Source organism: Lampetra fluviatilis, chromosome 14, assembly GCF_964198595.1.
Source record: "Lampetra fluviatilis chromosome 14, kcLamFluv1.1, whole genome shotgun sequence".
NCBI lineage: Eukaryota > Metazoa > Chordata > Hyperoartia > Petromyzontiformes > Petromyzontidae > Lampetra > Lampetra fluviatilis.
In genome coordinates this window covers 13,082,088-13,095,121 of record NC_136288.1, presented here as the reverse complement: position 1 = coordinate 13,095,121, position 13,034 = coordinate 13,082,088, and the positions used below count along the sequence as shown (strand labels likewise).

General features: G+C 53.8%; 1 protein-coding gene across 3 annotated transcripts in view; it reads left to right on the top strand.

Annotated features, from left to right (window-relative positions):
• The window catches only part of LOC144935885 (collagen alpha-1(XIV) chain-like), a 102,150-nt gene that overhangs the window by 86,411 nt on the left and 2,705 nt on the right, over positions 1–13,034 (top strand). For all 3 annotated transcript variants that reach the window (XM_078862736.1, XM_078862737.1, XM_078862734.1), the window contains exons 48-55: positions 113–166; positions 1,317–1,388; positions 2,621–2,656; positions 5,004–5,070; positions 7,134–7,325; positions 11,121–11,198; positions 11,481–11,651; positions 12,689–12,880. In XM_078862736.1, the coding sequence (XP_078718862.1) occupies positions 113–166; positions 1,317–1,388; positions 2,621–2,656; positions 5,004–5,070; positions 7,134–7,325; positions 11,121–11,198; positions 11,481–11,651; positions 12,689–12,880 (862 nt within the window). The remainder of the gene's footprint in view (positions 1–112; positions 167–1,316; positions 1,389–2,620; positions 2,657–5,003; positions 5,071–7,133; positions 7,326–11,120; positions 11,199–11,480; positions 11,652–12,688; positions 12,881–13,034) is intronic.

Here is a 13,034-nt window from a genome sequence, read left to right as displayed (position 1 = left end):
GCCGGATGGCTGCCGCCACTGGCGCGCACGCCGCTCGGGTTCTTTTGTTCGTTGTTTTTTTCTGTTTTTGCGATGCGATGTGGCTAACCGCGTGTCGTGTTGACCGGGGCAGGGCCCGCCAGGAAAAGACGGGGAGAGGGGGACGGCCGGACCCCCCGGCCTCATGGTGAGTGACGTACGCTCGGCATGTACATGCCGACACGCGTGCGCGTGTGTGTGTGTGTGGGGAGCAGTAGTGTAGCGGTTAGCGCGCTGCGCTATGAACCTGGCGACCCGGGTTCGATTCCCGCTCACGGCTAACACCAGTGACGATTATCTGAACTGGTCCCAGGCCTCCCCTAGGTTGACTCAGCCTTAAATGAGTACCTGGTGCGGTGTGTAAACATCGCCACTGGGGAAACAAAGGCGGTCGGGCGTGGTGCTGGCCACCCACCCCCTCGTGTACCGTTGCGGCCTTCATAGGTGCTCGCTAACAGCACTTGCCCCTACAGTTTGTTAAGGCTTTACGGGGGATCTTTGTGTGTGTGTGCATGTTGAACTTCTTTCGCACCGTACGAAGCCACCGTGCGACACGCATAGCGATCACGTGTACGTAGATCATCATCATCGTCGTCTTCGTTTTCATTATTGTCAACATCATTGTAAGCATTATCATTAGTAGCAGCAGCAGCATTGTTCACTCCACTGCTGGATGAAGGCCTCCAAGCCATCGCCACCTGGCACGGTCCTGTGATGTAACAATTCACCTGGTTCTTGCAAAAACACATATATACTGCATATACGCACACACACTATATATATACAGAGCTATATAGAGGTTCCAATGAAACGTGGTAGCGCTGTGATACATGATCTAGCGTAATTGGGTAATCAAAGTCAAAGCATGGCTATTTGTATAGCTTCTAGGCACGTGTTCGTTCTAACTTTGATGTGTCTTTATAATGCGTGAAGTGACCTGGCCACATGTGATAGCTCAACAAAGTGGCTTATCACGCGGAAAATTATAGGAGGCAAATACTCTGAAATGCACGTCGATTCAAAATGTGGAGGGGAAAAACCCGAGGACCCGGTGTAAAAATCCAACCAACCACGGTGATAGAGACGCAGCAAACTCCAAATATACAGCAGGAGTCTGGGTCGGGATCGAATCCACGCACTCCTGCATACCAGGCGAGGTAGCTAACATCTCGCCACCGTTGCGAGCACTACAACAGCCCCAGGGTGTACCCCCGAAAACATAATCTGCATATGGGTAGAGCCACTGGCACCGCCCGGGGATTCACGGTCTCGCTCGCGTTCGTATTTTTCCGTGACAGGGCCCTCAAGGGCCTGGCGGCGTGGACGGGATGATGGGGAAACCGGGCCCACGCGGACCATCGGGAGACCCGGTAAGAGCCAGGAGGGGCACGGCAAACGCGCGCGCCGGGGGGCTCAATGCAAGGCGCCCCGCCCGGTCACGGATGCTGGCATACACATTCTAGATTTGAAGCTTGATGCAGCAAATCTGGCTGTGACGGTCCCACCTGATGACGGAGACTTGTGTTGCCTCCGAAAACGTCGTGATTTTATTATTTTATTTTTATTAATTTTAATTTCATTTTTTTACCTACGTGACTTTACCGAAAGAACTAAGAGTGTGAATTCTGGCATACACACACAGAATTTTAAAGAAGCCTCCATAGAATAAAACGATTTGGTCCATGGCACACAAGGTTTGTGTGCTTAATTAGTTGTACTTACCACAGCACCCCCGATTAGCACGGTTGGCTACGTACGATGCCAAAGAAGTTCAACGTACATACATGTGCATGAATACAGACGTACCTACAAAAAAAACAGAGAGACGTCAAATTGCGTTCCGCACTTCAATTGGCTAAATTCCAGCTCTGCTAATAAAAAATGTCAGCTTGAATGTGCGACGGACTTTCATCATGGTGACAGAGCGGGTGGAAAGGCGCTGCCCCCCACTCCGCCCCTGACTCTGTGGACCACAGGTCACTTGAATGCATTTCGGAAGTAGCTCCGCCATGTCCGCTTCGGTGGGCTGTTCTCTGACATGGGGTGTTGCACAGCTCTGCGAGAGCTTTCGAGTGGATTCTTTGTCCCGTGATACGATGCCGCGTCAACCCAGGGGAGTAATGGGGAAGTGATGCACACACTGCCCTGTTATCCCTGTAACCCAAGTTTAATTTCCGGCAACGAACGAAGCCAGCGGCAAGTTGTATCTGAATCTATCGTGTATCACCCTCCCCGAAGTCAAAACAGCCTCCAATGAGTCGCTGGCGTGGTGTGTAAATACGAGTGCCGGGGAAGAAAAACGTGTCAATGCTTTATACTGGCCACTCCACCAGCCTCAATAGGTGCTCACTAACAGCACCCGATCTCAAGTCTGCAAGGCTAAATGACGGAGATCTTTAACTTTGTGTTAACCCATAACACCGTGGGGGGTTTTTTTTTTCCACGACCTTCCGCCAACAAGTCTTCACCACTGGACGGGGCCTCAAAATTGCACCTAGCTTGGCAGAAGGTGGCTTGGTGATGTCACCGACACCCGCTGATGAACAGCAGCTGTTGTTGTGCGTGTACCTATGAGTGCGTTTCACTTTTCATTCTTTTACAGGGCTTGCAGGGTATCAAGGGAGAGCCAGGAGAGAGGGTGAGTCTCCTTGCCCATCGTGCTGTCATTATGGGTACCAGGTGGCTCAGGCTGGCCGGGATCAGAACCGTCAAACCCATTCGGCAGCTCTCGCGTTCAAACAGAGCCTATACACAGCTTGGCTGGCCATCGAACAAAGACAGTTGCTCCATCGCGCGCTTTTGGATGCGCTCCTGCGGCCATCTGTGATGCTCTTCCTTCCGGTATAAGGAAGCCACTGGAGCTACGTACTTTTAAATCTACATTGAAAAGTCATTTCTTTAGAACTGCTTTTTGTTTTAAGTTTGATGTCCTTCCCCCGCAAATTCGATTAGCATGGTTGGCTACGTACGATGCGACATACACACAGCAAAAATTAGCTTCATTTGGCTGTGACCGTGTTGCGTGACTTCATCGCCAGTTGCAGCTTAAAGTTGCCCTCTTGCTTAAAGTTGCCCTCTCCAAAGACCCCGGCGGCAAACGGGCGGATTAGGAGTGGCGAACGTAACGCGATGGTCAGGCGTTACCACGAGTGAGGCTGCGATTCTCACAAGCCCGGGCCCCCATCCCGCCTGCTCTGCTGTAGGGCAGGTGGATTGTCCTGCGTAGAGCGGGCGGATTGCACAGCGGCAGCTTTGGCAGATTGTAAAACGGCAACAGCGGTGGCGGCAATAGAAAATCCGGTCCGCGAAGCCTTCACTGGCATCAGATTCGCCGTAGTCACATGTGGATAGACTTGGTATATAAGGCCGCCGAAAAGCTCTAATGTAAGGTAACAGACTTTAAAGTTAAAGCTCTTCGAAGCCTGACTTGGCAAGGTAAAACTAAACTAAAACTATTTATTTTATTGTAGCAGGTCAAGCCCACTGAGCTTATATAGCCCGTTTACAGAAGCGACCTGGCCACTAATAATAGCTCAGCGAAGTGGCTTATCACGTGGACGTGTTATAGCAGCCAAATACTCTAAAACGCACGTTTCTAATGTGGAGGGAAAAACCAGGGGACCCTGAAAAAAAATCCACGTGACCACGGGCGAGAGAGAACGTGCAAATTCAAAATATACAGCAGGCGTCAGGATCGAATCCATGGCCTCCTGTATACCAGGCGAGGTAGTTAACATCTCACCACCGCGGCACCCGTAGACTGATCACACAGACGGGAGGTCCCCGCGAGCAGAGCAAAGGTGGTCGAGGGATGCAGTCGGTGAACCGGCGTCGCCGTAGTAGGGGCTGATGCGCAGTTATTCTCCTTAGTTCCCAATCGAGACGCATTCCTTCTCACGACACGATGACCATTGCCTTTCAGAGTCGGAATCCGGAGTCTTCATTTCAATTGTGCTGCCATCAGCACGGCTGGAATATAAGCGTCACAAAGCAAGGGGGGGTGGGAAATTACGAATATCGACAGTTCACGACGCCGGGGGTGGCCTGTGGCAGCGGCAGCATCAGTGTCATCAGCATCAGTGTCATCAGCATCAGTGTCATCACCATCAGTGTCATCACCATCAGTGTCATCAGCATCAGTGTCATCAGCATCATCAGCATCAGTGTCATCAGCATTAGTGTCATCAGCATCAGTGTCATCAGCATCAGTGTCATCAGCACCAGTGTCATCAGCATCAGTGTCATCAGCACCAGTGTCATCAGCATCAGTCTCATCAGCATCAGTGTCATCAGCATCAGTGTCATCAGCATCAGTGTCATCAGCATCAGTGTCATCAGCATCAGTCTCATCAGCATTAGTGTCATCAGCATCAGTGTCATCAGCATCAGTGTCATCAGCATCAGTGTCATCAGCATCAGTCTCATCAGCATCAGTGTCATCAGCATCAGTCTCATCAGCATCAGTCTCATCAGCATCAGTGTCATCAGCATCAGTGTCATCAGCACCAGTGTCATCAGCATCAGTCTCATCAGCATCAGTGTCATCAGCATCAGTGTCATCAGCATCAGTGTCATCAGCATCAGTGTCATCAGCACCAGTGTCATCAGCATCAGTCTCATCAGCATCAGTGTCATCAGCACCAGTGTCATCAGCATCAGTCTCATCAGCATCAGTGTCATCAGCATCAGTGTCATCAGTGTCATCAGCATCATCATCAGCATGCTGGTGGGGTGCTCTAGCCTGGAACTCAATCAGCTGACATCAGCAGCCCCATGGTGAAACCAGGACCCGTCGTCGCCCCCGTGGCTGCGATGATGAACGCTCGTGATGGAGAAGGTGGTGGGGGGGGGGGTGAGAGGCCGGGGAGGGGGTGGTGGCGAGGGGGCTGCAGTGCTGGGTTCGCACGTGTTCCCGGATCGTGTTTTGGCGCTCGTGTCTGCGGGCCTGCGGAGATGTTGTGTGTTTTCTTCCTTCCTGTTGCCAGGGCGACACGCAAGGCCAGCAAGTTGTGCGCATGATCGCGCGGCAAGTTTGCGAGAACCTCCTCAACGGTGAGGGGCGGTGGGGGGGTTGGAGGCGCTGGACGTGCGTCTGTGTGTGTCAGTGTGCGTCTGTGTGTGTCAGTGTGCGTGTGTGTGTCAGTGTGCGTCTGTGTGTGTCTGTGTGTGCGTCGGGGAGCGGTGGTGTCGTCGCGGTTGGCACGATGGGTTACGAACCCGGCGACCCGAGTTCGCGATTCCCGCTCCTGGGTAACAACAGCGGCGAATATCTGAACCGGTCCTGTGCCTCTCCTAGGTCGACTCGGCCTCAATTAAGTACCTGGAGCGATGTATAAAAACATTCCCATTGGGGAGACAAAGGCGGCCGGGCGTGATGCTGGCCACCAGCTTTCATAGGTGCTCGCTTAGAGCACTTGCCCCAACGGCCTGTTAAGGTTATACGGGGGATCTTTGGATGTTTGCACTTAACACATGCATAATCGCCCTTCTTTCGAAGCCAGACAAATTTATGAAACATCGGCATTGTTTCCATAAATAGGCTCTCAGATTACACGATCATATCCCGTTGGGAATAACAGCACTTTGCCCCAACAGTCTGGGGGATGTTTGACTGTTGTGTCGTTCACACAATTGTATGCAGCTGCGAGGGAGATTTTCTTTTTGAGCACGGTCGCCCAGTGACCGTGACGATCCTCGTCACTCTTGTGAAAGATTATGATTCATCGTACCGGTAGGAACCTCCTGGTTACACCAGCCCACAGGGGATTATTGTGTCCGTCGTGCAGGGAGGGGCTGGGTGGGGAGGGAGGGGCTGGGTGGGTGGAGGGTGGGGAGGGGCTGGGTGGGGAGGGTGGGGAGGGGCTGGGTGGGGAGGGTGGGGCTGGGTGGGGGGTGGGAGGGATGGGGCTGAGTGGGGAGGGGCTGGTCACCCCGTGGTGCCCTTATACAACTCAACGTTTAACCTACTCACGCCGGCTTGTGCCCGCCCTCACAGTCGGGCATATTTGCGGAATACACCACGCGGCCGTTGACCCTGGCCATTGACCGAGCAACCCAACGTTCCTACCAGTTCCTTCCGCAGGAATGTGTTTATTGTTGTTGTTGTTGTCCCGTTTGTTTACCCAGGAGTGAAAGCATCGGCGAGTCTGGTGGCTCTCTTTGCAGGAGGGGTCCTGCCAAGCAACTGCAATGCACGCCGCAGTTGATTTCTGTGGCGTGCATTGTCAAACAAAATGGTCGCCGTGGCTGCCATTAGATCGGTCCTCCCATCACGCCTTTTGCGTGTCGCGTGATACTGCTACACTGCGCGTGCAACGCACAGCCTCGTTTGTCGAACTATTTTAGACGGCGGGTGGACAATGAGACGCACTGTATGCGGCTTGCATCCTTGTTGGGAATCATCAGCACAATGTAGTCAGAATGTCTTAAGGCAAAATCGGAATGTGTTTTTATACTGGAGGAATCCGATGAGCTAATGAAGCTCTTTGTCACACGTGTCCAGTTGGGGCGGGTAGGAATATTACAACAACGCACAGTACAACGACCAACAGTACAAACAGCAGAAATAGTAGCAGCAGAGCAATGAGACACCTGTATACTGGTTTCATCCTTGTTACGAATCATCAGCGATTTCTGGCCACCGTTGCCTGATGTCTTGACAATTCTGCCAAAATCGCCTGATGAAGCTGGTTACAATTACTAGCGAAACGTCGTACTCAAATTGACCATGTTGTGGGGCTACTCTCCAGCACACGAGCGTGATGAAGTAGTCACTCATTGGCACGTTTTGATTACGTGACTAGATGGCTGCGTCAGGTAGTGGTGTGTTAACAACACATTTTTTATTTACGCAATCTAACCCGGAAAACAAAAAACCCTTTTATTATGAACAATATTGGTCGCGAAAGCCCACTCCTGCGTGCTAAACGGACAACAACAACCCAATCCGAACCAATTTCTGCAAACGATGGGAAACCCACAAACAAAATCAGCGTGACGACCGCTTGTACACGCAAAGCGCGGTCTCGGAACGGGCACGGAGAGAGCCCGTCGGTACGGTCCTCCCCCACCGCTCCCCCGTGACGCCTTGCACGTTTATCTTTCGGTGTTCCCAGGCCACATGACCCGCATCAGCAGCATCATCAACCAGATGCCCAACAGCAACAACGGCGGTGGCCGCGGGACGCCTGGGCCACCCGGGGAGTCCGGCCGAGCTGGGGCGCGGGGCCCGCCCGGAGAGACGGGGCCCATGGGCCGGCCCGGCTTCCCTGGGCCGTCCGGCACGCCGGGCCTCCGCGGGGAGAGAGGTGCGCCGTCGGGGGACGAGGGAAGCGATCCGTTGGGCCGCCTCGGTGGCGAGATGTTAACTACCTCGCCTGGTATATAGGAGGTCGTGGGTTCGATCCCGACCCTGACGCCTGCTGCTGTATATTTGGAGTTTGCCTGTCTCTGTCATCATCATCACGGTGGCTAGGAGAAGTTAACTCCCTCGCCTGGTGTGCAGGAGGTCTTGGGTTCGATCCCGACCCTGACGCCTGCTGCTGTATATTTGGAGTTTGCGTGTCTCTCTCTCTCATCATCATCACGGTGGCTAGGAGATGTTAACTACCTCGCCAGGTATACAGGAGGTCGTGGGTTCGATCTCGACCCTGATGCCTGCTTTACATTTGGAGTTTGCGTCTCTCCCCGTGGTCACGTGGATTTTTCTCTGGGTCCTCCGGTCTTTCCCTCCACATTTAGAATCAACATCGTGCGTTCAGAGTTTTTGGCTGCTATACATTTCCACGTGATGAGCCGCTTCGTTGAGCTATCGTTTGTGGCCAGGACGCTTCTGAAAAATATCTAAATAGCTCAGTGCGCCTTCTTGCACCATGGCCCCTTATAAACAATTATGTCACCTCATTACCAAAGCATTAATTCAAGAGGCTTCTAGGTGTGTGTATGCATGTTGAACTTCGTTCGCACCGTATGTAGCCAACCGTGCTAATTGGGGGTGCGGGTGTGGAAGAACAACAGAGTAAACACACAATAGCAGCTCGATAGAAATATGTTTTCAATCGAGATTGAAAAGTGCATGGCTCCAGTGGCTTCCGATGTAGGACAAGGTACCCGTAGGGTTCAAGTAAGCGGCGTAGCTGTGGAGCGTGCAGGCACGTGTGATGAACATGGGGTTGCGTGGGAGGGCAGAGGGGAGGGAATGGGTGCAGGAAGGGCTTAGAGGTTGGGGGGGGGCTAGAGGGGGTGACAGGTGGCCATATGGGGGGAGGTGAAACAGTGGAGAGGGTGGCAGAGTGAGTTGAACAGGTCTAGTTTAAGAGTGAGCAGGTCTACTTTGAGAAGTGAGCAGGTCAAAATCAATCATTTTTTTCATTCGGACCACGTCTCCTGGCTCCGAAACTTTGGACGTCGACAATGAAAATGGAAGCTGGAGCTTTAAAGTGAGCAAATAATCGTGGCGAGGTGCACGGTTGGAATTGCATTGAAAGGCCGAAAGAGGAGTGCAATGGATGACGGAGCATAGACAGGTGAGGGACGTCCTACTGACCGTCGTGAGAATTAAGTGGACTTGGGCAAGAGACATCACTCGAAGCCATGATGGCCATTGGTCAAGCCCAGGGCTCAGCAACCAAACCAACAAGAAGAACCATAAACAAAACCAAAAAACCCTCAATATTTCAAGAGCTGCAATGCGCTCTGAGTGGTGAATACCAGACGGTGGTCATTAATAAATAACGCGTCACGACGCTGTCCCTCGAGAGAGCCGCACGCGGCTCCGGAACCGCAGGTTGCCCGAACCCCCTGGTCATGACGAACAACGGAGTGAGTGTCAGCCAAAGCACGGGACGCATCCCAGAGGCACGTCGACGCGAGAGCGTGAGAACACGACTTTGTCCCAACGGCCGATAGGCCAAGGCTAACAAGTAAAGACGATGAGGCCAAGAGTCCAGCGTGCATTATGGCGCTGACGTTCGGGAGCCCTGGGTTTGCCGTGATTGATGAAGAAGACTGCGGAGAGAAGAGAGGGCTTGAGATAGGGATTAGCCAGCAGGGAGAGCGAGGAGGCGATGATTTGCAATGTGCCGACTCGGCTTAATGGGCAACACTGGCACCAAGCGGACCCTGTGAAGTATTTGCTGGCTCGGCGGGATGCTTTGGGTGCAGCGCAAGTTGACGATGAGAGACGACTCTTTGACGAGCGGAGGAGGGTGACGGTGTCTCGTGCGGTCACGGCGCTTTGGGGGTGTTGCACTCGCAACCGGAGAGAGAGAACAACACAGAGAGAGCTGCTGGGGTGCAATCGATGTTCTCGTTTTGACAGGGGAGAAAGAAATGCATGCACACGCGTGGATTCTGCAACGGTTTTACAACCGTGCCATTGTCCTCGGCAGTGTTTGATTGGTAATCACGACTTCGCCAGGGAGCATGTGACGTCGCGAGATCACATGATCCGCAGGGGACGCGCCAGCACTGCAACCGCCAGGGCACGAATACCAAAACACAGATCCTTTTAGGGCTGGTTTTTGTCTCAAAGTTATTGGCAACCCTATTGATCAATCTATCATGTTTTTCTCTTGTTATAGCATAACTCCCTAATAGCAACTAAACTTTAGACGAAAGTATCGTTCATATCGGATCATCCTTGCAAGAGTCATCACGCCCCACCCCCCACGTCCCCACCTTACAGACAAGACTAAATGGACGCGAGCCGCTGCATTATCGCTTTCAAACCTTTGCCGGGAAGCGGTAAAAACCCCTGAAATATGCGAACATCCTCAAGGTCGTGCGTGCAGGGGTAGAGAGGCCAATAAACCCACGGGGGGGAGCGGAGGGGGGGAAGTGAGCGCCAGAGCTACTCACAGCTGCAGCCACAGTGTACGAAACCCTCGCAGCGATCCGAGCAAGCCCCCTGTGGCCACACGCAGGGCAATAATAAGAGAATGCATTTCTGCGCAGGGTTTCTGCTTCTGCACTGTTTGGTGTTTGGTGTTGGGGGGTGGGTGGGTGGGTGGGAAGGTTGGTGCGTTGCGGGTCGGTCGTGCGAGGCGGACCCGGGAGGGTTGTAGGGGGAGAGCGGTTGTGCTGGCCAGAGGCGAAGTAACATTTTTTAGCAGAAGCTGTAAATGCAGAGGCCGTAGATGCAGAGACCCTACATGCAGAGGTCCTAATACTTTCATTTTATATAGCGTCATTCACGCTAATAGCACCCCACAACGCTGTGCATTAATTATTTACAGCCGCTACTAAGCAAATGAAATCCCTGCTACCAAGCAAACTCAAATATGAAGCACAAATTAAGAAATGGCACCAAAACAAAAAGCCCAAATAACTCAAAAGTCATCGCAACAAAGAAATTACTCCATGAGGTCCCAACACATCCAAGAGTAAACATTACCAAGCTGCAGCATGTACAAAATTATTTGGCACGTGTCGTGACGGGTACTGCAAGATCCCACCATGTCCGTCCAGTGCTCGCTGAGCTGCATTGGCTTCCTGTTGCTGAACATATTCATGAAAAGCTCACACTCGTTACACACAAAGTGCTTGCCAAAAATGAACCACAATACCTCGCTGATCTCGTCAAGGAACATAAACCATCACGGGAACTCCGGTCATCCTCGCAGCGGCTTTTGGATAGTCGTCAAACAAAGACGGTCATCGCATTGCGCGGTTTCAGATCAATTTCTGCGGCCGTCTGGAACGCTCTTCCGACATTAGGAAGCCACTGGAGCTATGTACTTTTAAATCGAGATTGAAAACTCATTTCTTTAGAACTGCTTTTGGTGTTTAGCATGTTGGTCTTCCCCCGCACCTCCGATAGGCAGTCGGCTACATACTGTGCGAAAGCAGTTCAATACACATGAGTACACAGACCACAATCCCAACTTCCCAACCAAGCTAGGAAACCTTCACAGGGGAGGGGCAGTCGTGGAGTGGTAAAAAGTTACGACTCGTATCAATCAGTCTGCATGCAGGTATACTGGATGCGGTGTGCTGGGTGTGGCAATATTTGACGGGTCGTCGCCGGCGACGCAAAGGAACCCGGCTGGAACGCGAGCGCGCATATGACGGCCGTGCGGCATCGCCCCCTTACTTGTCCACAGGTGTGTCCGGGGAGAAGGGGGAGAGGGGAAACCCTGGCACGGGAACACGTGGACCCCCAGGACCTCCCGGCCCGCCAGGTGAGAACGACGGCCCCGGACTTCACCAGCGGATAGACCATGGCCATTTTATAACATTGAAATATTTGAGCGAACACATGACGGCATAAAAATAGCAGCAACACTTCATGTGCACATGCTCGTATTCCTGCCAGTGGACGCCGAATCTTCTCCCCCACGCTCATGCCTCCCGATGACCCCTGAACCCTAACCCCTTCGCGGTGCTGTCCGTCGCCATTCCTTCCCTGTCCCCCCCTCCCCCTGCCCCCCCTCCCCCGTCCCGTCCGTCACCGACGGCCGCAGGTGTCGAGGGCATCGGCCGCGAGGGCAGCATGGGCCCGGTGGGGCCTTCCGGGCAGCGGGGCCGGGACGGGATGCCCGGCACGAGGGGTCAGTCGGGGCCGCCGGGGCCGCCCGGCTACTGCGACCCGTCGCAGTGCGGCGGGGGCGGCGGCGGCGGCTACGGCGTGGCCGGTAAGATTGATCGCCGCCGGTGGTGGCGGAGGAGGCGGTGGTGGCCCCAACAGGACATCGTAGCTCATCGGATTCCTCCAGCCTAAATAAAAGATCGTGGCGCTGAGCCTGCCGCGCGTTTGCTGCGCCGCCTGCTCTTCCGCTGCCGATCGTCCTCGTCCTTCAATTCCTCTCCGGTAGAGGGAGAGAGTGGGTGAGGCTATCGGCGCTACCATGACGGCTATTGTTTGCGCCGAAAAACACGTGGCTCATGGCCCTTCTTTTTGAAGCCAGCCAAGTTTCTGAAACATCGGTAGCGTCTCCATGAACGGGCTCTCAGTCGATACTATTATGTCCCGTTGGTAATATCAGATGTGGTGGGGGCGGGGGGGGGGGTGCAAGGTGGGGGGGGAGCAAGGTGGGGGGGGCGTTATTCCTCACATCAGAGCCCATGCCAGCCACGCCACACCTCCACTCTGTAATGTACGCATGTAAATGTTTATACTATTCGTGTGTATATTTGTCCCCGTGTACTAATCCTGCGTGCACAATTGATCGGTCCCATGGGAGCGATCCTACCACTCGCCTAAGAGCGATTCACGTCCCCTAAATTCTCCTCAAGAAGGTAAAGGCTCAGCCCTGCAGCTACCTCACTTAGGCCAATGCTGGAAGGAAAGGCCTCCAATAGCGGGAGCCTTAGAGAGCAGCTCTCTACGGGAAACTGCTGCGGCGTAACGGTTCATGGCAGTTGATACAATGGGGAGGTTCCTTAAATCACCCCCCCCCCACATCGCCTGTCTGCCCAGCTGCATGAATGGGTTCACCGTGGTTGCGCAATGGGCAGGTCGTGCAGAATGGGGTAAAGCGTGGGTGCTCCCACTCCTTCAGATACATCCGGCCAGCGTGGAAGAGTAGACCAAGATACCCCGTGAAGGGCGCTCTCCAAAGCTCCCCCCCCTCATGGAGGGCCCATCTGCCATCAGCGACTTGAGCAAAGCATTTACAGCGCTGCACCTTTATCACCACCGAACCCCACCCACCCCTCCTATATTCCACAGGTGGATACGACCGACGGACGGAATCCGGGGAGCCAGAAGCCCCGGCGTTTCCCGTCACCGGCTACAACCCTTACAGCCCGTACGGCCAGCCGCAGCCCTACCAGCCGGAGCCCTACCAGCCGGAGCCCTACCAGCCGGAGCCGTATCAGCCGGAGTCGTACGGAGCCGACACATATGGCTCGCAGGCCTACAGTGAGTGACCCAGTTCGAGGTCCAAACCGCAGCGCGCAAAGCATTTCCCCAGAATTGCTTGGCCAGAGCACAAAGCTGCTGCAGTGTGCATCGGTTGTTTGCGCCACGGTGCCATGTGGAGGAGGAGGAAGAGGAGAAAGTCTCGTGATCGAGG